This window comes from Trachypithecus francoisi, unplaced genomic scaffold (genome assembly GCF_009764315.1).
Source record: "Trachypithecus francoisi isolate TF-2019V2 unplaced genomic scaffold, Tfra_2.0 Lachesis_group4, whole genome shotgun sequence".
In the NCBI taxonomy this organism is placed as follows: Eukaryota; Metazoa; Chordata; class Mammalia; order Primates; family Cercopithecidae; genus Trachypithecus; species Trachypithecus francoisi.
In genome coordinates, this window is record NW_022681469.1 from 78,825,738 (window position 1) to 78,851,191 (window position 25,454).

The window sequence follows — 25,454 nt, forward strand, 5'->3', positions numbered from 1 at the left end:
GGGTTAAAACATGCTCCTTTAGCTCAGAGGAGTTTGTTATTACCCACTTCTGAAGCCTACTTCTTTCAATTCGTCAAACTCAATCTCCATCCAGTTTTGTTCCCTTGCTGCTGAGGAGTTATGATCCTTTGGAGGAGAAGAGGCATTCTGGTTTTTGGAATTTTCATTGTTTTTGTTTGGTTTCTCCCTATCTTTGTGGATTTATCTACCTTTGGTCTTTGTTGTTGGTGACCTTTGAATGGGATGTCTGAGTGAACGTCGTTTTGTTGATGTTGATGCTACTCCTTTCTGTTTGTTAGTTTTCCTTCTAACAGGCCCCTTTGCTGCAGGACTGCTGAAGTTTGCTGGAGGTCCAGTCGAGACCCTGTTTGCCTAGGTATCGTCAGTGGAGGCTGCAGAACAGCAAAGATTGTTGCCTATTCCTTCCTTTGTCCCAGAGGGGCACCCACCAGATGACAGCCGGAGCTTTCCTGTATGAGGTGTCCGTTGGCCCCTGCTGGGAGGTGTCTCCCAGTCTGGAGACATAGGTGTCGGGGACCCACTTGAGGAGGCAGTCTGACCCTTAGCAGAGTTTGAACACTGTGCTAGGAGATGTGCTGCTTTCTTCAGAGCTGGCAGGCAGGGATGTTTAAGTCTGGTGAAGCTGCATCCACAGCTGCCCCTTCCCCCCAGGTGCTCTGTCCCTAGGAGATGGGAGTTTTATCTATAAGCCCCTGACTGGGGCTGCTGCCTTTTTTTTCAGAGATGCCCTGCACAGAGAGGAGGAATCTAGGGAGGCAGTCTGGCTACAGCGGCTTTGCTGAGCTGTGGAGGGCTGTGCCCACTTGGAACTTTCGCGGCATCTTTGTTTACACCGTGAGGGGAAAACAGCCCACTCAAGCATCAGTAATGGCAGGTGCCCCTCCCCCCACCAAACTCGAGTATCCCAGGTCAGCTTCAGACTGCTATGCTAGCAGGGAGAATTTCGCGCCAGTGGATCTTAGCTTGCTGAGCTCCATGGGGGTGGGATCCACTGAGCTAAACCACTTGACTCCCTCGCTTCAGCCCCCTTTCCAGGGAAGTGAACGGTTCTGTTTTGCTGGTGTTCCAGGTGCCAGTGGGGTATTAAAAAAACCTCTGCAGCTAGCTCAGTGTCTGCCCAAATGGTGGCCCGGTTTTGTGCTTGAAAGGGCCCTGGCAGCGTAGGCACCGGCGGGAATCTCCTGGTCTGCCGGTTGCGAAGACCATGGGAAAAATATAGTATCGGGGTAGGAGTGCACTGTTCCTCATGGCACAGTCCCTCACTGCTTCCCTTGGCCAGGGGAGGGAGTTCCCTGACCCCTTGCGCCTCCTGGGTGAGGCGACGCCCCACCCTGTTTCTGCTCGCCCTCCGTTGGCTGCACCCACTGTCTAACCAGTCCCAATGAGATGAGGTGGATACCTCAGTTGGAAATTCAGAAATCTCCCGCCTTCTGTGTTGATCTCACTGGGAGCTGCAGATGGAGCTGTTCTATTCCGCCATCTTGCCAGCAACCCCTCTTCATGTATTTTTAAAATGGTTAATGGTGAGTGTTAAAATGTTATGGTGTTTAGATTTCGTTGAATACAGTTAAATGAAAGATACAATGATTTTGTTTCAACATGTAAATATTTATAGTATGCTAGAAACCATGCCCTTTATAATTTTCAATGGAAAGTTTTAGATGTGAACTTAAAAAGTGCAAGAGAGTACACAATTTTCTCAAAAAAATTCAAAGGGGTGTGTGAGTGCTTTGAAAAAACTTTTTTGCCTGTAACCCAAACTAAAAAATAGATTTCTTCTTATAACCCAGCACAGGCACCCGAATGCAAAAGTTTATAAAACATTAGTTTTAAATCATTAGTTATAAATTAGTTACCTTGTATGATGCTCTCAATCTTTTTGCCTTCTCTCCCTCTTCCCCTACTTTTTTTTTTCTTCCTATTTCATTCCATTAAAAAAAAAAAAAAAAGTCTGGTCTTGACCTGTTAAATTGTTTACTTCCACTCAAGGGTTGGGACTTGCAGTTTGAAGAAAACACCTAAATCTAAGATACAGTTTTTTCTTTCTTTTTTTTTCTTTGTTTTTGTTTCATTTTTTAAAAGTCTGAGCATAAATAAGAGAGGTGGAAGTAAAATTTATGTTAATGCTTCAGTTTAATTAATTAGTTTCCAAGCTGTTCTGTGGAGCTGAAAAGTGACATCAGTTTAAATGTCTTCCCTTGCTTATCCTCTCAGGCGTCTGTACCTCTTCCCCATTACACCAATATCAAAAACCTACAAACTAAAAAACCTCGGTGGGATGGAAAAACGGGGAGAGTCTTTATGTAATCCTAATTAGTAGTCTGACTGATACTAAAGGATACATTTTAAAAGAGGATTAAATCTTGTCTCTACTATGAATCCAAAATCTGTTAAATACTGAACTTGTTAATTAAGGAGAGAACTAGTGAGATACTGCAACTGGTTCAAAAGGGAACTCAAAGCATCATCACACATTGATAGGCAAATAAGGAATGTTAAATTTATAAATGGATGCAAAATTGGTTAGTATCCCTGGGGCAATAACTAATGCATTTTACCAGAAGCATTTTTATGGATAGGAATTACATGCATGACTATCCGTTTTCTACAATTGATCTCCTATTCCTACAGAGTTATAAAATAGCCTAGTCAAAACACGCAAAGGTGGGAATAACCTGAATGGGTGAGCTAGCCAGGAAATCTACTGAATTCTAAAGTCTTAAACAATTTTTCCTTCTACTGATTAGATTTAGGCTATTAATTCCTAACCTAGGTCTAAAACACTTTGCAACCTAAAGGCCAAGTCCAGTTTGTAGAGGATTTCTACCATCTGTGCAGTATTTGTAAACGTCGTGAATTTCTTGCTATTATTTAAACCTAGATTTTTACATAATAGCTGAATTTCTAGTTTGTCTTGGAAAATCAGATTGAAATGGAATTTACTATTATTTTCTTCTCTTAAGATAAACTTCCCTACTTCCCTTTTCTTATTTATAGTATCACTTTTCCATATCATTTCTGTACATCCCTTCTTTTCTCATTCAAACTTCACTCATCTTAATCCAGTCTCATTTCAGTACAGCTGTCTAACTTCTTGACTCCAGGCTCTCCTCAGTCTCTCCATCATGCTATTTTACATTTAATCTCTCTTAAATACTTTGCTCAAGACTCCAGACTGCCCAGTAATGTCCAGTAAATCCTGTTTTGTCACTCTGAATATGCTGACACTTTCCTGACACTTCCACCCCTTCAATAATTTATTTCTTCCCTTCTTTTGCAGTCTTGATATCTGTTGCTTATCTACATGTTCCTTCCTCTAGTAAGGTTAATCTCTTTGCTTTCCTCTATACCCACTGTGCTTTTTGTTCATGTTGATCCTTCCTACAGGAAAGGCCTTCCTTCTCTTCTTTGTTTATACATATCACATGAAGTTAAACTCAAGGCTACCTAGTCTGCGAAGCCTACCAGAGTTCTAATTCACATTGATCTTTCTGGAATGTTTTATGCTGTCTAGTGGTGTTTTAGGTAGTGTATCCTTATCACTCAAGATTAAAGCTACCAAAAGCATGGCCTACCTTCCTATATACTATTTTGGTATCTCTGAGGAGAAATTAGTAAACTTGTCTAAATTTTTATATTTGCATAATCATGCATTTCACTGTACAAAAGGAAGAAGATTAAACATTGTTCAGGATTTTAATTTTTCAGCACTGTGAAATTTACATATTTGTTGTATTTGGAAGAAAATGTGTGTGGGTTTTATGTATTTTTATATATACACACATTTCATACACATGTATTTACATTATTCTGTCTATAGACAGTGGCTGTATCAATCACACAGGAATTTTAGTCTATTTGATATATTTACATTAACTAGTAGTCTGTTGAAATTCAAAGGAGGTAATCAAATTGAGAAAACCATGTTGCCTAATCCTCTTGTCATGGATAATATTACTTAAAAGGGAAGCCTTGGAGTAATAGGAAAAAAGAAATATATTCTTGGGCTCCCCTACTTCTATTCAGAACAATAGGATCTGCCCTGGTAAGCAATCACGCAGGCCCTTTTATACGCAGTCTGTGTATAACATTAAAAGTCAATACACTGTCCTTTTGTTTTTTAGTTTTGTGTGATGCATGGAGAAAAGAAGCATTTTGCTTTTTATATAAAGACCGTCCCTGTAACACAAAGTGGGTTAAGAGATTTGAGACAATTTTCCCAATAATTGTGAACTAAAACTTATATATGACATCTAATTGTGTTAATAATGAATTTTTAAAGAACTTTATTGAGTGAGGTATGATCAGTAACACGTATTTGAAAGTATACAATTTGATCAGTTTTGATGTGTGCTTATACCGCTGAAACAGTCATTACAGTGAAGATAATGAACGTATCCACCACTTCCAAGAGTTTCCTTCTACTCCCTTGTCATCTCTCCTTCCTTTGCTCCCTCTCTGTCCCTCCCCTCCCCAGGCAACCTCTGATCTGCTTTCTTTCACTGTACATTAGTTTGTATTTTTGAGACGTTTATATAAATGGAATCATATAGTATGAACTTTTATTTTGTCTGGCTTCTTTCCATCAGCTTTTTTTTTTTTTTTTTTCAGATTGTTGCATGTTGTAGCATATATCACTATTTTGTTCCCCTTTTACTGCCGAATGGGATGCATATGGCAGTTTTTAAAAATCCATTTACCTGTTATTGGACATTTGGGTTGTTTCCATTTTTTGGTCATTACAAAAAAAGCTATTACAACATTTGTATACAAGTATAGACATATGTTTTCACTTCCCAAAGGGCTAAGTTATAGGGTGGATATGTTTTTAAGAAATTGCCAAACTGTTGTCCAGAGTGGTTGTACTATATAACCCTTCTACCACCAGTGTACAAGAGTTCCGGTTGCTCCATATCTTTGCCCTTTGCCAACACTTGGGATGGGGCAAGTTTTTTTTTTTTTTGTAGATAGGGTCTCAGTGCCCTGTCACCCAGGCTGGAGTGCAGTGGCATGTTCATGGCTCATTGCATCCTTGACATCCTGGTCTCAAGTAATCCTCCCATTTCAGTCTGCTGAGTAGCTGGGACCTCAGGCACATGCCACCACACCTGGCTGTTTTTTGTATTTTTTGTAGAGATGAGGTTTTGCCATGTTGCCCAGACTGGTCACAAGCTCCTGGCCTCAAGTGATCTGCCCACCTAAGGTCCCAAAGTACTAGGATTACAGGTGTGAGACCCTGTACCCGGTCAGGGCAAGTCTTTTTAATTTTAAATATTTTGATAGGTATATAATGGTATGTCATTGAGATTCTAATTTACTTTTCCTTATTGACTAATGCTATTGGTCATTTTCCATGTGGTGGTTTGTTGTTCATATATCTTCCTAGGTGAAGTGGCTGTTCATATTTTTTGTTCAGTTTTTATTGAGTTGTTTTTTCATTATTGAGTTTTAAGAGTTCTTTATATATCCTTTATATACATTATTTATCAAATACGTGATTTCCAGGAATTTTCTTCCATTTTGTGGTTTGGACAGGTGAATTTATTTATTTATTTATTTATTTTGAGATGAAGTTTTGCTCTTGTTGCCCAGGCTGGAGAGTAATGGTGGGGTCTTAGCTCACTGCAACCTCCGCCTCCCAAGTTCAAGTGATTCTCCTGCCTCTCAGCCTCCTGAGTAGCTGGGATTACAGGCATGCGCCACCACATCTGGCTAATTTTTGTATTATTAGTAGAGAGGGAGTGTCACCTTGTTGGCTAGGCCAGGTCTCTAACTCCTAACCTCAGGTGATCCACCCGCCTTGCTCTGCAAAGTGCTGGGATTACAGGCGTCAGCCTGACAGGTGAATTCTTTATCCTCCACCTGTATAGAGGTAGTTCCAGGATCCCTGTGTTTGAGTATTAAGATGCATTATGGGATGGGTTCTAGCTCAGGCAAGTTGCCACTAGTTAATAATGGATTTTTGAGAATAAAATTTGGTATGTTTCCTGTTTATAAATGTAAAATTTGCTCATTGTAGACAATTTAAAAAATACTGAAAACTACAGAGAAGGAAATGAGACTGGAGTATGCTTGGGAACTCCAGGCAGAAGTCCAGCTGTCAAGGCCATGCATATCAGAAGCAAGAATGCTTAGAGCTTACCACATACTAGGCTTGGGGCGGCAGGACTATACAGGTCCCCTCCACTTAAATTGCACTTAATTCTGCTAAGGATTGCCTCAGAAATATGATGGGCTGAGGTTGCAGTTTGTTTTCCCTAAATGTAAGTTCAGTGCTATACCTGCAGTTTTGGACCATTGTCTGGCCTATGCACTTAATAAATGTTTATATTATAAAAGTATGAAGTAAATGAAGGTCTTCATAGATGTTATACAGTTAGTAAATATCTTCACAGCATAGAGCTGAGCAATCACAGCATAGAGCTGAGCAAGGCTTCGGAAAGTAGCGATTGACAAAGACAGAAATGGAATTAATCAAATGTATTTGACTAACATTGAGAAATATATTAAAGAAAGTCCAACACAGATATCCTAAGTGTTAAGTGTTTCTTGGCTGTGATACTTTACTGATGAAAAGCATTCAGTTTTGGTGCCAGTAGGATTGTGTTTAAGATTATGCTCTACTCTACCAGCTATGTAAACTTGGACCAGTACTTAACCTAGTTTTTTACTTCGATTCTTTTTTGTTTGTTTGACACAGGGTTTGCTCTGTCGCCCAGGCTGCAGTGACTGCACTCACTTTCACCCTTCTGGACTCAAGCAGTCCTCCTACCTCAGCCTCACGATTAGCTGGGACCACAGGCACACACCACCACACCTGGCTAATGTGTGTGTGTGTGTGTGTGTGTGTTTTGTAGAGACAGGATTTCATCATGCCCAGGCTGGCATCAAATTCTTGGGCTCAAGCATTTTGCCTCCCTCAGCCTCCCAAAGTGCTGGGATTACAGGTCTGAGCCACTATGCCTGGTCCTACTTTACTTCTTTTACTTACACAATGTGAATAATTGTGTATACCTGTGGGGCTATTGTAAGGATTATAGGAGACAGAGCATACAGTAGTCCTCCCTCTTATCTATGGTTTCGATTTTTACTGTTTCAGTTACTTATGGCAACTGAGTAAAAATAGATGAGTACAGTACAATTTTATATATATATATATGTTTGAGATGGAGTCTCGCTCTGTCGCCCCGGCTGGAGTGCGGTGGCATGATCTCGGCTCACTGCAAGCTCCGCCTCCCGGTTCATGCCATTCTCCTGCCTCAGCCTCTCGAGTAGCTGGGATTACAGGCACCCACCACCATGCCCAGCTAATTTTTTATATTTTTAGTAGAGACGGGATTTCACTGTGTTAGCCAAGATGGTCTCAATCTCCTGACCTTGTGATCTGCCCGCCTTGGCTTCCCAAAGTGCTGGGATTACAGGTGTAAGCCACCGCGCCCGGCCACAGTACAATAAGATTTTAAGACAAGGAGAGAGAAGGGGACCATATTCACATAACTTTTATTACTACATATTGTTATAGCTCTATTTTTTTATTAGTTATTGCTAATCTCTTACTGTGCCTAATTTATAAATTAAACTTTATCATAGGTTTGTACATACAGTAAATTCTCGCTTAACATCATGGATGGGTTTTTAGAAACTGACTTTAAGTGAAACAACATATAATGAAACCAGTTTTACAATAGGCTAATTGATATAAGCAAGAGTTCATTTCATATGGCATATTTCTGGTCATAAAAACATCACCAACTTCTAAATAAAGATAAAAACCTTTCTAATGTTAAACATTGAAATGAATGTTAGTGATACATACATTTAAGAAATATTAATAAAACAAGATAATTATTTACCCAATTATTCTAGTTAAGTGCTACAGCTGGCCAGAGGCTCTTCTGGCAGCTTAAGCCCTCAAGGCCTCAGGAGGAACCAGCTCTGGACAGGACACCACTCTATTGCAGGGCACTCACATACCCACCCATACTCACTCAGAGAGGAACCATGTCGACATGCCAGTCCTCCCAGTGGACACAGCTTTGGGACATGGGAGGAAACTGGAGTACTGGGGAGAAAGCCCACACAGACGTGGGGAGAATGGGCCAGCTCTACACATACATAGACAGTGGCCCCAGCTGGGAATCAAGTTTTTTTTTCTCATCAATATTAAAATGAAGCAACATTATTTGGGGGACCTTTTGTATAGAAAAAAACGTACTGTATATAGGGTTTAGTACTACCGTTGGTTTCAGGTGTCTACTTGGGGTCTTGGAACATGTCCCCCATGGATAAGCGGGGGGGCTATTGTATACAGTATTTTACATTCCTACTTGCAAACCAATTCTTTTCTGATCTCATTTCTTCCTTGTGTGGGTTTCCCTTTATCTTATTCAGTTACTTTTTTCATTTGATTCCTTGTGTTTTCATCCTTATCTTTTGCTTTTTCATCTAATCTTGTTTTTTTTTTTCACCAGTTTCATTAGAGGCCATCTCTCCTTGTTGTCTATAGAGAGTGCCAAACTATTTTCAAACTTTTCTTTTGTAGCTGTTACTATATCCAGTAAGCTCTTTCTTTAAGGATTTCAGAAGCCGTTCCTTTTCTCTTATTAGAATGTTTTCTTCTTCACATGGCTTGTGTTTTTCTTCTCCATTTTTAATTCCTTTTTTAAAAGTGAAATCTGCCAGATATGTTTTCTAGCAACAAATAGATATTTTCTAGCAACAAATAGTAACCTCACTTATGTTGGGGTTAATATCCTTCTCTGATCTATAGCTCAGGTCAGGCCAACCAGCACAAATCCCAGTATAATTCTCAGTTTCTAGAAGGTTTTCACTAAGATTAAATCTTTACCCTCCCTTCTTGATTTTCTGCTATGGGTGAAATATATGAAAACTAAAACTTGGAGTACTTGCTGCCACCAGGATTATTCTTTGCTTTCTCTTCTATTTTTTTGGCTTGTAAGGAACTGTCCTCAGAATCCTATGTGTCCTTGAAAGTACCCTTCAGCTTTCTCCCCAGTTGTTTTCTAGAAATTATTGGCCTACTTTAATATATAACAATGGGAATAGTAGGAAAAGAGGGTTGTGTATGTGTGCTTGTATTTGTGTGCCTGTGAGCATGTGTGTATTGGGGATGGTCACAATAATCTCACCAACACAAGGATCTGCACTGATGGGAATTTAAAGTTGGCTGCAATTTTATAATGGGTACTGATATGGTTTGGTTGTGTGTCCCCACCCAAATCTTACTTTGAGTTGTATTAATGCCCATGTGTCAAGGGCAGGACCAGGTGGAGATAATTGAATCATGGGAGCTGGTTCCCCCATGTTGTTCTCATGATAGTGATGAGTTCTCATGAGAGCTGATGGTTTTATAAGGGGCTTCCCCGTTGGCTTGGCACTCATTCTCTCTCCTGTCATCCTGTGAAGAGGTGTCTTCCCCTATGATTTTAAGTTTCCTGAGGCCTCCCCAGCCATGTGGAACTGTGAGTCAATTAAATCTGTTTTCTTTATAAATCACTCAGTCGAGGATATTTCTTCATAACAGTGTGAGAATGAACTAATACAGGTACAGTGCTTGAGTGTCTAAATTAGACCATCAGTAGGGGATGTTTGAAATATTGTCTTTTTTTCAGGTGGCCTTAGGTTTTTTTTTTTGTTTTTTGTTTTTTTTTTTGAGGCGGAGTCTCGCTCTGTTGCCCGGACTGGAGTGCAGTGGCCAGATCTCAGCTCACTGCAAGCTCCCCCTCCCGGGTTTACGCCATTCTCCTGCCTCAGCCTCCCGAGTAGCTGGGACTACAGGCGCCTGCCATCTCGCCCGGCTAGTTTTTGTGTTTTTAGTAGAGACGGGGTTTCACCGTGTTAGCCAGGATGGTCTCGATCTCCTGACCTCGTGATCCGCCCGTCTCGGCCTCCCAAAGTGCTGGGATTACAGGCTTGAGCCAGGTGGCCTTAGTTTTATGAGGCTTAAGGTAGTTACAGCATGACAAGAAACCTGGATAGTTTTTTTTTTTTTTTTTCTATTACCCAAACCAGTATCTGTTTTATGGTTAGCAAGATCCTTCCAGATTCTTGTGTTATCTGTTGATTTGAGTTCTGTATGTAGGAATTTCCTGGGTTATTTTCTGAATCTTCAGAAATTGAGAGAGGTTGCACTGTGATCTTCAAGGGATACCGGAGTTTAAACTGGAAGATCATTTTCTAGCTTTGTCTGCTGACATCTAGAGAAGGTTCATGGTTTTACGTCTGTCCATAGAATTTGTAAGAGTAACTTTTGTGATATATTTATGCTTAATTTTTTGCTAAAAAGGGTAAGAGTTTTACAGTTGCATCTGAATGTGACATTGTGTAATGTTTCTATTTCAGGTAGCAGCAGCAGCAGCAGCAGCAGCAGCAACAGCAGCAATGTTTCACTTCTTCAGAAAGCCTCCGGAATCTAAAAAGCCCTCAGTACCAGAGACAGAAGCAGATGGATTCGTCCTTTTAGGTGAGTCTTTTTATGAAACAAAATAATTAGATAAATTATGTTTTCTTTAAAAAATTACTTGAAGATTATATGATTGATTTAAAATCATTTCTTATAATTTCAGAATTAATTTATGTGTTTAATTTTTAAAAAGTAAAATCTGTAAAGATAAAGGTCACCCATTACTTGGAATAGCGTCATCAAGAGAGACTTTTCTTACATGTTGGTTTGGCTGTGTACTCCAAATTAAATTTGTAAAATCACTTCTTTTTCCCCCTTCTTTTAACTGTGGAAAATCTAAAGTCTTCAAGAATCCTTGATGAATTCAAGTTCTGTCTTATAAATAGTACTAACCTTGTTTCATAAATTAGCATCTGAAATTAAATTAGGCATCTAATAAATATTTGCCAAATGAAGTAGACTTTAAAATCTAAATATGTTGAATAGTGTTTTCTCTTTAAGACTATTTTCTATTATAAACTTAATACCTGCAAATTTTAAAGATTTTAGTCTCTTCAAAAAATATTTCTTACAATCAGATACAGTATTCTTCACCAGGGGAATTCTGAAAAGTAAAATTTCCTCCATGTCATGTCACATTTCTTCCCCTGAGGAAAAGTTTTGCACAACATCTTTGTATGCTCTTCCCAGAAATTCTCTTTCCAAAGTATGGCGCGGGGTAGTGAAACCCAGTGTTTTCTTGTGGTTCTCATCCTCTTCCATGCTGGACCTCCTTCCACCAAATTCCTGCTCCTTCTCTAAGATGATTTGCATTAACTCATATGGTCTTCACTCCCTGGAACATTTATCTGGGTCTGCCTTTCCAGATACTGGTTTCCTACCTCTTACTTCTTTTATCTTGGCCCTGTCAGACTGACTTCTGCTAGCATCAGCCAATGCTCTGTAGGCTTTGAGAAATAAGGAACGTTTCCCTTAGATTTAAGGGTAATCTCTGGGAGACCAGAGTGGAGTTTTTCTCGTGGATAAACTTTACTATAGAATTTTCCATTGTTTCTACAGCCATGTTCTGGCAGGCCTGTTGTTTTTCAGAATCTGCCTTATATATCCAGGGACAGGGGCAGTAGCTGGGAGGTTGGTCAGAATTGTTTTCATCAGACCAGATCCCTTATACCTGAGGTAAAATAATGGGGCTTAGTCTTTGACCAGGGCTGATGATTTTTCTGAGTAGCCTTCTGACTGGGATAAGGTGGGGTGCAGTGGACTTGATTGCTAATCTGACCCTTCCTTCTTAGTGTGTCAGGAATTTATGCCTTGGCTTCCAAGTCAGAACTGACTCTATCAACCCCAATTTTAGTTCCTTGAAAGCTGCCAGTGTTACTTTTTTCACACTTCTTGAATTAGCCTCGCTGACAGAAAACTTCAAGGTTACATCAGGCCTCCTGTGAAGTTCTGTTTTTCAGGAGTTTCATAATAAATTCTTCTCTCAGAAATTTTTCCAAAAAACTCTTGTTTTCCATTCTGTTGTATATTCCTGATTTTAAAATACCTCTGAAGTCTTAACACATATACAGAGAACTCTGCTTTTTTCTGTTGTTTTTATTATATATGTATTACATTTTTTTTAAACATTATTTTTAAAGAAAATAGAGATAGGTCTTGCCATGTTGCTTAGGCTGGTCTTGAACTCCTGGCCTCAAGCAGTCTTCCTGCCTCAGCCTCCCAAAGTGTTGGGGTTATAGGCATGAGCCACCACATCCAGCCTCTTTTCTGTTGTCTTTATGATTAGAAATTGGCATTATTCTTTTTGTTATCAAATAGCCACTTAAAGGATGCAAGTTGGGTGTACTGGCATCTTTGAAAGCAAATACAAATTCCTAATGCTGGACCTTAAACTTTTTATTCATCTTCTTCATCCCTACTTCTCTGCCACTTTGTAGGATTTCTGAGACAAATTTTAACCACCGCTGCAGTGGCTCCTGGTGCTGCTAAGATCTCCTCCAATTTCTGGTAGCATGTAGTCCTGTTGAGACATTCCATTGCATGTCTTGTAGCTGCCTCAGTAGAAGCCCGGTTTCCAGGGCCTTCTGCCTCAGGGTATTATCTACTATGGACCTCCTTTCCTTTTCCAGGAAAGATTAGTTTAAAAAGTAGTCTTTCTTTAACTGAGCCTCAGAAGGCACACAAACTTCCAAATTTCATATTTTAAGAAGGAATTTCCAGGACCTAATTACTCTAATATGCTCTCAGTACCAGCTGCCCCATCTGAGGGAGTTTTCCCAGGACAACCTTGGACTAGCATGACTGGTGTTGTACCCAGCACCGTACGTCCAGCTGTTGGACAGCCATGGTGAAGAATCACTTCCGTCATAGTTCCAGGATAGCAATTTAATTTGCAGTGCAGCTGCTGCTGCACCTCATTCAAATGACCCAAACAAGACAGGTCCCCCAGATGTTGGCTGATGCCTCTTTGCCCTTCATCTCCTCTGTCTGCTGACGCTTTTCTCTGTTTAGCCTCATTTCCCCCCAGGTGCAAAGCTCCACCCCTTAACCATTTTCATAAAAGTCCTCTGTACATAGTTTTCTGTGCATGTCATTACTCTCCTGAAGTTTTGATGGTATCAGTCAGCATCACCTCTCAGCTCTTACTTCCTCTGTCTTCTTTCTCTTTTCATCACTCATTCTCTTCTTCCACAGGAGCATCTCAGAGGCTCTACAGCTACTCCACAACTTACTTTCTACCTTTGGCAAGTTATTTACCCTTCCCAGTACCACTTAGCATATCTAGAAAATGAGCACAATATCAGTACCTACCCCACAAAGTTACTGAGGGGATTAAATGAGTTAATGTGTGTAAAATGCTTAGAACAACCCTGTGAGTGAGGTAGTACTATTATATCACCATAAACCGGCTAGGATTTCGTGTTTCGCAGTTTCTCCAGCTAGTATGTAGCAAATCTGGAATTAGCCCAGGCAATCTGACTTCACAGCCTATCCTCTAAACCACTAAACTATCCATCTTTTTATTAAAAAAAGTGATATCATCAGTTTTAATTCTAAGACATTATCGACATCCTAACCTCTTTGTTTTTTAAAAAAATTGTATTCCCTACAATTGAAAAGAGAAAGTACTGTTTTTTATTTGTTTTAATAAAAGAAGGTTGGTTGGTGTATTACTGTTCGTAAAGTTTGGCTTTTATTTTGGCTAACCCAAACTTTTTACTATCTAATAGTTTAAATATTTTTAAAATATTTTAAAATATTTCAGAAAACTCCTTGATGAAGTTGAAATCGGAAGATGGTGTATATGGTTTAATTAGTGAAAACATCCTTCAGTGGTGAATAACTTAACTGAATTGACAGATAAAGATCCTGACAGATTTATTAGGATTGTAGTTAATTGTCTTTAAAGTTATAGTTAATTATCTGGTAAACTCTTTTTTAAAAAATTGAAAAATTGATTTGCTCTGCTAGGTTGCTCTTTTTATCATATAATCTATACTGATACACATAATATCTACTTTAGTCTCAGAGCATACTGTATAAAAATATTCTGGAAAAAGTCAAGTAGGTCACATGGTAAATAGAAAATTCTTTTAATGCTTTTATTAACATGATTAACATGGACATATACTTGCACGCATCTATTTTGTTTTAAATTTTTTATTTTTAATCATTATGGGCACATAATAGTTGTATATATTTACAGGGTACATGTGGTGGTTTGACGCAGGCATATAATGTGTAGTGATCAAATCAGGGTAATTGGGATATCCATCACTTCAAGCAATTATTTCTTTGTGTTAGCAACATTCCATTTCCACTCTTTTAGTTATTTAAAAATATACAATAAATTATTGTTAACTATAATCACCCTATTGTGCTACCAAATACTAGATCTTATTCCTTCTATCTAACTGTATTTTTGTACCCACTATCCATCCCCATTTTATTTCCCTCTTCCTGCTACCCTTCCTAACCTCTGGTAACCATCATTCTATTTTCTATCTCTATGAGTACAATTTAAAAAAAAACTAAGCTCCCACATATGAGTGAGAACATGTGAAATTATCTTTTTGTGCCTTGTTTATTTCACTTAACATGATCTCCTCTAGTACCATCTATGTTGTTGCAAAGGATAGGATTTAATTCTTTTCTTTATGGCTAAATAGTATTCCATTGTGTATATGTACCACATTTTCTTTATCCAATCATCTGTTGATAGGGACACTTAGGTTGATTCTAAAACTTGGCTATTGTGAATAGTACTGCAATAAACATGGGAATGTAGACATGTCTTTGATATGCTGACTTCTTCTTTTGGGTATGTACCCAGCAATAGAATTGCTGGATCATATAGTAGTTCTGTTTTTAGTTCTTTGAGGAATCTCCATACCGTTCTTCATAGTGGCTGTACTAATTTACATTCCTGCCACCAGGGTATGCAGTCCCTTTTCTACACATCGTTGCCAGCATTTGTTATTGCTTATCTTTTGGATAAAAGTCATTTGAACTGGGTTGAGATATCTCATTTTGATTTGATTTGCATTTCTCTGATGATCAATAATATTGAACTTTTTTTCATATACCTATTGGTCATTTTGTATGACTTGAGAAATATCTATTCAGATATATATAAATATATATTTATATATTATTTAATAGATATTTAATTTTATATAATAAATATATATTTATATATTTAATAAATTAATAACTATATTTAATTTATTAATAAATATATATGTATATATTTTTAAGAGACAGTATCTCACTATGTTACCCAGGCTACTTCCAAACTCTTAGGTTCAAGCCATCTTCCTGGCTTAGCCTCCCAAAGTGCTGGGAATACAGGCGTGAGCTGCTATGCCTGGCCTGCCCATTTTAAAATTGGATTATTTTGTTTTTTCCTATTGAGTTGTTTGAGTTCTTTATATGTACTGATTATTAATCCATTGTCAGATGAGTAGTTTGCAAATATTTTCTGCCATTTTATGGGTTGTCTCTTCACTGTTGATTGTTTCCTTTGTTGTGCAGAAGCCTTTGTAATCCCATTTGTCCATTTTTGATTTGGTTGCCTGTGCTTGTGGGGTACTACTCAAGAAATCTTTGTTCAGATTACTGTCCTGTAGCATTTGCCCAATGCTTTCTTCTAGTAGTTTCGTGTCTTAGATTTAAGTATTTTATCCATTTTGATTTGATTTTTGTGTGTGGCAAGAGATAGGGGTCTAGTTTCATTCTTCTGCATGTAGATATCCAGTTTTCCCAGCACCACTGATTCAAGAGACTTCCTTTTTCCAATGTATGTCCTTGGGACCTTTGCTGAAAATGAGTTCATTGTAAATGTGTGAATTTATTCCTGGGTTCTGTATTTGGTTCCATCAGTCCATGTGTCTGTTTTTATGCCGGTACTGTACTATTTTAGTTACTATAGCTTTTTAGTATAATTTGAAGTCAGGTAGTGTGATTCCTCTAGTTTTGTTGTTTTTGCTCAGAACGGTTTTGACTTTTCTGGGTCTTTTGTGGTTCTGTATAAATGTTAGGATTGTTTTTTCCATTTCTGTGAAGAGTATCCTTGGTATTTAGATAGTGATTGCATTGAATCTGTAGATTGTTTTGGGTAGTATGGACATTTTAGCAATACCGATTCTTCCAATCCATAAATATGGAATATTGTTCCATTTTGTGTGTGTGTGTGTGTTCTCTTCGGTTTTTTCATCAGTATTTTATAATTTTTATTTTAGAGATCTTTCACTTTGGTTAAATTTATTCCTAAGTATTTTATTTTACTGGTAGCTTTATAAATAGGATTACTTTCTTGGTTTCTTTTTCAAATTGTTTGCTGTTGGCATATAAAAATGCTATTGATTTTTGTATGTTGATTTTGTATCCTGTAACCTTACTGAATTTATTTATTAGTTCTGATAGTTTTTTAGTTGCATACACATATGTTGTGGTCAGCATATATCCACATAACTTTTTTTGTGGCATCGTGTGCAATAGGTACATTACAGAAAAATAAATATATTTTGTTGGTTTGTGTGTTTGTTGATGTCTAAATGATACAACTAAGCAAAGACTTATAAACATGATTATATTTGTAGCAACAACTTTTTATCAAGATGGACGCTACAGAATTTGTTAGATTATCTACTTATGTGGCCCTTATAACCCATTTCTAGAAAGGTCAGAGCAAATTATGTTGTTTAAGCTATAAATTATCTATTTTTTTCCACTTGAGAATACCTTTTCCCCTAGGCAAGCATTTCTGCTTAACACAAATAGGTTTTAGGTCACAATTATTAGATGCCATTGCAGAGTTGATGGAATCAGCACATCATGACTTGAAATTCAGATCTGGACAGAGTCTAGACACTTGTTTTGGTAATAGGAATATCTGGGCTGTTCGTATACAGTTAGCTCACATTTGGACGGAAAACCTTTCTCCCCATTAAGATTTCCAAAGCTTTTAGCCTTTGTAAAATGTCGAGTGTGCTGGATAAGGGAAAAAAATTCTTGTAGAAAAACATCCTTTCCCTTGTAACCAGTTCCTATTCACGTAAGAAGGTAATAGCTATTCCTTCATTCAGTAATGAAGTTGAAATAATCCTCCAGGGTACTCATTCTACACAAAAACAAATTGCAGTTTTCCTTTGCATCACTGGGTGGCGATTTTTCATAGCCTTATACTAGTGTTTAAAAATCCGGCAAGCATGACACTATTTGTAATTACCAGGGTTTTCTTGTTATGACATGTTTAATTGTACTTTTAAGACGTTATCTTTAAATTGATTACAAATTTACTAGTGTAGTAGCAAGCTCATAGTTACTTTAAGTTAGGAAAAGGGGTATTGCATAAATGTTAGGATATAATTGCTTCCAAAACTAAGACAAAAGCATGAATTAGCTTATTATGTTATAGCAAAAAGAAGGAAAAATAACAACAAAAAATAATAGGATATAAATGAAAAGGAACAATTTAGATATTGTTGTTGGTTCACTAATATTGTTGACCAAATATTGAATATAACTTTGAAACAGGCAGAATGAAATTGGGCAAACACTGTTGTAGAGATTAAAGGAATTGGGTTACAGTACAACTGAAATGCATCATGGTTTTCAGAATATGCAGGTGCTTCTTAAAGTAGGGCATAAGAACTTCTAGTTTCCATTAAGCTAATTATTTTGTAACACTCGCTGAATGTAGAATCAGAATTTAATAATTCACAGCAGCTTAGATTTCACCTTTTAGAATACTTAAAAGATATTTATGTAATTTAGTCTCACCTTCTGTTCTCCAGTCTAAATGATCAATCAGATTTTGAAAAGAAGTGAGTTATTTTTAAGATTATCTCCTCCTGAATTCCTCATTCTGGGAATCAAACCACATGTACATACTTCAGTTAAACTATCACATTTTTATATAGAACTTTTAAAGGTAGTCTCTTCATCGCTGTGTTGTTTCCTTTATTTAAAAGTCGAAATTTAGCTGTGTACATAAAAATTTCCATTCTAAGGAATGAGGGACAGTAAGTCACTTTGATGCTGTCTAGGGTCGAAGGCTTTAATTAAAACAGTGACAAAAACTAAACCGGTTTTCAACATGTGCTTCCTATTTTTATTCCCTGTTCTTATAAAAATGTATACCAGATCTTTAAAAAATTAGAGTGTTCATGGATTAAAAAGCAACTTACCCTATCACTGTCTCCTTACCCATGTATTGGGATATCCAGAAAAACTCAATTTACATTTAATTTACTTAGCAATTTTTGTGTTTTTACTTTTGACCTTTAAATTGTAAAGCAAGTATGCCAGGATGTTTCAACTAACTTCATTAAATAGATGCTTGTTTTTCTATTAAGAAATGTGGCGTTCTGTGTCTAATGGATAGAATTAACAGTATTTTCATTCACTGTTACCTGATTCTGGTTTACCTATTAATCTAGCAGTGTTTCAGTTTCAGTTTTACGGAGGTGAAAAAGTTAGGTTAGGTCGTCCCTGTGTGGGGTGCACCACCCTTCCTTAACTCGTTGAATGTACAGTGAAAGGCAATTGCATGAAGGAAGAGCAGAGGTGCCAGCTCTACTGAGAGGCAGAACTGAGCCTTCTGTTTGGCATGATTAATTGTGGGAAAGTCATTCATTTTTTTCTGGGGCTCAGTGAACTTAGTTGACTCAAATGTAAATTAGGGTTAGAGAGATAGATATCTCTCTAACTCTGTGATTCTAACCCTCCTGTGCATTAGGGGATACTTAGAGAAAAATACTGGTGCTGGGACCCATTGCTAGATTCTGATTAAATGGTCCTGGGATTAGCCCCAGGTATTGATATTTCCCCCCCCACAGTTCTCCAGATGATTCTAGAATTCATGCAAGGCTGAGAAGCACTACAGTTCACTCTCTCTAATAATTGTACGTAATCAAATAATATGTTAAGATACTTTGAAAAAGACTTCATAAAACAAAGCTACAGTTTCTTTTTTAGTTGAGCCGTAAACAAACAAAAAGCAAATACAACCACAGAATTTCTGGGTAATTACATTTCCTTCAAGATATTAAATCATTAAATAGAAAGAGAGCAGAAAGCTTCATACATAATCCTATGAAATGAAATTTGTTTTCTTTTCTTTTTTTTTTTTTTAAGACGGAGTTTTTGTTCTTGTTGCCCAGGCTGGAGTGCAATGGCGCTGTCTCTGCTCACTGCAACCTCTGCTTCCTGGGTTCAAGTGATTCTCCTGCCTCAGCCTCCCAAGTAGCTGGGATTACAGGCACGTGCCACCATGCCTGGCTAATTTTTGTGTTTTGTGTAGAGACGGGGTTTCACCATGTTGGCCAGGCCCGTCTCAAGCTCCTGACCTCAGGTGATCTGCCTGCCTTTGCCTCCCAAAGTGCTGGGATTATAGGCATGAGCCACTGCTTCCAGCCGAAATTTATTTTCTATGAGTAATATACAGTTTTCCCTTGGTATCTGTGGGAAATTGGTTTAGGACCCCCGCTCATAACAAAATCCATGGACGCTCAAGCCTCTGATATAAAAGAGCATAGTTTTTGCAAATGACCTACATACATCCTCCCATATACTTTAAGTCATCCCTAGATTACTTAAAACACCTAATACAATGTAAATGCTATGTAAACAGTTGTTTTACTATATTGTTTGAGGAATAGTGACAAGAAAAGAAGCCTGTACATGTTTAGTACAGATGCAATTTTTTTTTTTTTTTTTGAGACAGTGTCTCACTCCGTCACCCAGGCTGGAGTGCAGTGGCACGATCTTGGCTCACTGCAGCCTCTGCCTCCCACCTTCAAGCGATTCTCATGCCTCAGACTCCCAAGTAGCTGGGATTACAGGCGTGTGCCACCATTCCCGGCTAATTTTTTTTTTTTTTTGTATTTTTAGTAGAGATGGGGTTTCACCATGTTGGCCAGGCTGGTCATGGACTCCTCGCCTCAAGTGATCCACCCTGCTCAGCCTCCCAAAGTATTGGGAATACTGGCCTGAGCCACTGTGCTTGGCAACCACAAGCAATTTTTTTTTCGTGAATATTTTTGATCTACTGTTGGTTGAATCCACCCATGAGGAACTCATGGATACAGAGGGCTGACCGTTTTTGAAACCTTAGATGTTTTTTGAAAAATCAGTGGAACAACTGGGAAGCATTTTATTAAATTAATTATACAATGTGAATTCCAGGTGATCTATGACTCTGTCTTTAGCCATAGTACAACTATGAATTTATGTGAAAGTATATGACAGTTTAACACCTGTAAACTTTTCAAGCCAACATCTGAGGTACTTTTTAAAAATCAGACTAAAGCATTCAAGCAGCCATATTTTAATACAGCTATTTGGGGGAAGTTGACTGTTTTACTGTGGTACTATTTCCTTGAAGGGTGCTTATTCCATACAATATCTGTAGGGAAAACATTTTAAGTATGCACACCATATTATGTAAATGGAATTTCTCCTACTGTTTCCTTACGGGCTTTACTAATGCTATAACTTCACATCTTGTCAGATTTAACTCAAAAATTATGATGAGTGGCTTTCATATTTACTTAAAGTTTATTATTTCATTATATTGAGATATAAATAATGAGGATGAGACTCTAAGTAAAATGTACAGTATGAATATTCTACCTTGTATGAATAATTCATATAGGGTTGGAAGACCTGAATGTCTTTCTGGTAATCTTACTACTACAATATTCTTTTATACTTAAGTAATTATCATATTGAACATCTGTTTTTTTATTCATTATGTGCAACCAATGCATATTATGAAGGGAAGAATTATTACTGGGCTTACACATTAATCTTTTTTTTTTGTGACGGAGTCTTGCTCTGTCTCCAGGCTGGAGTGCAGTGGCGCCATCTCAGCTCACTGCAACCTCCGCCTCCCGGGTTCAAGCAATTCTCCTGCTTCAGCCTTCCGAGCAACTGGGACTACAGGTTCCCGCCACCATGCCCAGCTAAGTTTTGTATTTTTTGTAGAGACAGGGTTTCACCATGTTGACCAGGATGGTCTCCATATCCTGACCTCATGATCCGCCCGCCTCAGACTCCCAAAGTGCTGGGATTACAGGTGTAAGCCACCATGCCCGGCCATATGAATCTTTATAAATGTGAATTTCTAAAAAATTTAAGTGTTGGCCCACTTGGTTTCTCAAGTTGCCTACCTGACCCTCTTTCAAGTTGTACTTTTCTTCTTTTCTTTCCTTTCCTTACTGTTCTAAAGCTTTTTAATAAACTTTCACTCCTGCTCTGAAAAAAAAAATTAAATGTTTTCTTCTTTCATTATATCATGATAGAATTACAGTCTTACCTTGGAAGAACAGTATCTCATAAAATAAGTAAGAAGAATGTGGTAAATTAGTGTGATATCTTTTTTTGATTGTAGTAATTGGTAAGTGAACATTCTTGAGCACTTTCTCTGTCCCAGGTGCTCTGCTGCTTGGTAGGGATGCTCCAGATTCCTGGTCCTCACCCACGCCTAGTGAAACAGAATCTTTGGAGCTATAGCCAGAGAATCAACGTTTTAAACAAGCAATGCATTTAATATAGCTACTTGGGAGGAGTTGACTGTTTTACTCTATGATATTTTTATGTATACTGATGTCTGAGAATTGCTGGAATAATTATTTTTATATGGTATTGCTAGAGAAGCAAAACCATTCTAGGTGATGGGGCAGATTGTGTAAAGTTATATAGCTTCAGAAGAATCTGATACATAGGCAGGGCCAGTATTCTTGGCTGAATAGAGAGGGTGTATCAGGGCCACTATTGGGAAGTGTGTCCAGAAACATGGTTTATGGGCCTTGTGTGGTCTTCTCAAATGTTCGAATGTTATCCCATTGGCAGTAAGGAACTATCAGACCATTTTAAAGCAGTAAAGTTATGCGTTTTGTTTTTTTATATTTTTTTATCAGAAATTTATTGACAGTTTTTTAAAAATGGAGGTAATTTTTATAGTTTCATCAAGATTGAGAATTCTCTTTTAATGAAAAAACTAATTGCAGCTTCATGTCCCGAATGCATCACGGAGAAAGCATGCACATATACTCATACCAGGTTGACAGAGTAAGTCAGAGAGACAACAACAACAACAAATTAATAAACTTTCCAGAACCATCATGCTGCAAGTTATTTTTCTCAACACCTGAGAATTTAACCTTTTAAATCTTCTTTAGCTTCATTGTGATATAGGGCAGACACCACTAGTCCCTCAATATCTGTTTCCCCCTTTATCTTGCCATGTTAGGTGTGAAGATTATGATGAAGTCTCTGGCCAATGGAATGTAAGAAGAATTGTTGTGTTGCAGATTCTAGGGAATCTTAAAAACACACTGCTGTGTACCTTCCTTACTCCCCTCCCCTGCCCCCACTTCCCTTATCCTGGAATGTGGATATGATGATTATGTAGAATTCTAGCCACCATCTAAGATCATGAGAACTAGGGTACGTTGTGAGGATAGCTGAAGAGTGAAGTCAAAGAGTTGTGAAGTTGCCATACCAGTCCTTTGAACTTTCCTTTGAACTTCCTTTATGTGAGACACAAAGTTCTGTTCTGTTTGAGCAACTATTTTATTATGTCATTTGCAGATGAACCAAACCCTAAGTAATACAGGTACTGAACTGGAAATAATAGTATTTGGATTCTATTTAAGTTCTGTCATTTACTTGCTGTGTGATTTTGAGCAGGCTACTTACCATTTCAGCCTCTTTTTCCTTTTGTGTGAAATGTTAATGATATCATGGTGTCTTCATTACATTGTTGGAGGAGATGAAGCAAAAGGAAACTGTACCCAGATCTGCACTGACAAAAGGGAGTACAAAGAAGTTTTAATTCTCTTGCTGACCCTGAGCAGTTCAGTGAAATGCTTGGGAGAATGATTCTGAGGTAGCATTTAGTTGAGCTGGAAAGAATTTGGGGATCACTAATAATGTATGTTGTAGGCAAAGGAATGGTGTGCACCCTGCCAGTGCCACCTACAGGCCTTCCCTCATCTCAGACTGGAAGGCTGATCTATACTTATATGATCAGTCCACCAGAAAGTCTATTCACACCCACTAAAAGCTGAAGTGTTTAAAGTATGCATTAACTAGCAGAACATTGTTAAGGAGAATTGCTGCCAAACTCTGGTTATCAGTTAAATTTGAAAAGGATTCACTTCCTACAACTGGTATTTCCATAAAAAATGATATATACTTTTATGACTATACATACACACATATTTTTAATAAGTATTAAATACATGATATTCAAGGTTTACACTGTAGTGTTACTGACTTAAAGGAGTAATTGCTCTGAAAATTTTAAGCATTCTAAGTCAAAAAACTAAGCTGTAAACTTATGGAATGACTTATTTTTATTTCTGGCATCCATCATTTCCTGATGCATCAGCTGAAAATATGCTTGGCAGCACCAAAGGAAAACTGTAACTCCAAAGATAGTTTGTTGATGGATGGCTTGAAGAAGTTGATAACTGAGATAAGCAACCATTGTCCCTGTTGCTGTTGCTATGTTAGGGCTTCTTTACCCATGATGAGTTTGGAGGGCTGCATGGAGTGGTCTGGAAACTTCTGACACTACGTGTAAAATTTTAGGTTTGTATTTTTGGGGGGAGAACATTCCCTGCATTACATCAGATTCTCAAAGATCTGTAACCCCCAAAATATTAAGAATTACTTTTTTCGATGTTGCATTGGTTTACTAGCTACTTGGGCTGTGATATCTTAGGATATTTTTATCTTAATGGTAAAGGTAGGAGAGTTGTTGTCAGGTGGGACATATCTCATCGGATACTTTTACTAGTTTGGCTTCAGAAACTAGAATGACTGAACAACTACATAAAAATTAGAGAATGAAAATAGGCAAATGATAATGGAGAGGTACAGATCCTAAACTGTGATTGGAGAACCTTTTTACTTGTTATCTTAAAAAGGAAAACTTATAATTAGTAGTGATTATTTGCTCATGGTTTGCCTTTTCACTGATTATTCTAATCCAAGGTGTTTTTCCGCTCCCTTGCCCTCAGCCCAGTGTTTCCTTGTGCAGAGTGCCCAGCCTGTTTCATTTTGTCTGTGTCCTGTTCAGTGTAAAGAGCTCAGAAGAAATCTGTCTCAAGGCTTTCTCAGTTATCTAGAAGATAGCTCTCTTTTTGATCTCATGTTGTGAATCTTCTATCATTTATTTGCTTCTTAATCACATGGTATTTTGTAGCAGCTCCTATATTATCGTTTTGTAATGTTATTTACGCCCTTATTTTTGTATGTCTTGCCAATTGTGTTGTAACCTCCTAAAGGACATCGAACCCGCTGCATATTTTACAAAACTGTGAGCACATGACTTTCAAAAAGCTGATCCTCAGTCCATAGATTGTTAACAGGTTTTGTAATGACTTGTAAATCATTTAATACTTGGTTAGAAAGCTTGGTAATATCTTCTATTCAGGTATTTTCTCCAATGAAAATAACTCTTTAACTTATCTATTTCTTGGATTTAAATTATGCTTATTTTATTTAGTTATATAAATGCAAATTAGTAAACATTCAGAGTAAGCCTGCCTTACTCTGGGGAGGAGGGGCTTCCTTTACTTCCCTACCTCTGCTCGACCGTGCATTTTAGGAGAGCCAACCTTATTCCGAGCCCCAGAAAGTCAGTGCTCATTTGCCTAAGCCAGTCATGATGGTCTAATTCACCTTGCCGGTGATTGGCTTAGGAATGGGCACCCATCACATTTCTGACCGGACGTGAAGGAAGATCAACCGAGGGACTCATGGACAGATGCAGACAGAAGACCCAGCCACCTCTTCCCGTGGCAGTTATTTGATCTGGGTGAAATGCCCGATGATGTTTTATCTATTATTGCCGTCTTTGCTTAGGAGAGCTAGCTTGAGACAGAGGTAACACATTGAAATGGCAGAGTAAAATGAGGAAGCAACCATGATGACATTGTTGAACTGACGGATTAACTAACTTGGGAGCTGTTTACCTCTGGACTTTTTAGGTCAGATAATAAATTCCCCCATTAAAGTTTAAGCCACTTTTTAGCTAGGTTTATGTGACTTGAAGCTGAAAATGTCTGCAGTGATGTTTGACAGATGTGCTTGTCATACTATCTCCCTGGATAGTCTTTTCTTGGTGGAGCCCCTGTTAGTTTTTCATGCCCAAACTTCATGGAAATGTATTTATATGTATATCTCAGTAAAGCTTTTCAGTCTGTGTCTATATAGAAAACATTTATATTTATGTCTTTGTAAACTCAACGATTGGAAATAGTCTGGAGTTCAATTTTAAATGAAATTAATAGATTGTCAGAATCATAAGGAAACGTTTTGAATGGTATACCCATTGTCATCAGAAATGTTGTGCATTTTGGATATTGCTGGGACCAAGGGAGACCCTATTACTGCTACAGAGCAGCTAGTGATTCCCCACCATACTAATTGGTGGTCAGGAAACAAGTTTAACATGCTCACATAAGAGTTTGCTACTTATATGTAGGTGTTT

General features: G+C 37.9%; 1 protein-coding gene across 4 annotated transcripts in view; it reads left to right on the forward strand.

The window, feature by feature from the left end:
* Positions 1-25,454, forward strand: part of UMAD1 (UBAP1-MVB12-associated (UMA) domain containing 1) — a 254,823-nt gene that overhangs the window by 20,851 nt on the left and 208,518 nt on the right. For 3 of the 4 annotated variants that reach the window (XM_033193447.1, XM_033193448.1, XM_033193450.1), the window contains one exon: positions 10,384-10,504. In XM_033193447.1, coding sequence (XP_033049338.1) covers positions 10,423-10,504 — 82 coding nt within the window. In that variant the 5' untranslated portion in view covers positions 10,384-10,422. Of the gene's footprint in view, positions 1-6,106; positions 6,113-10,383; positions 10,505-25,454 lie in introns of all 4 variants that reach the window. The other variant, XM_033193449.1, reaches the window with a different exon arrangement.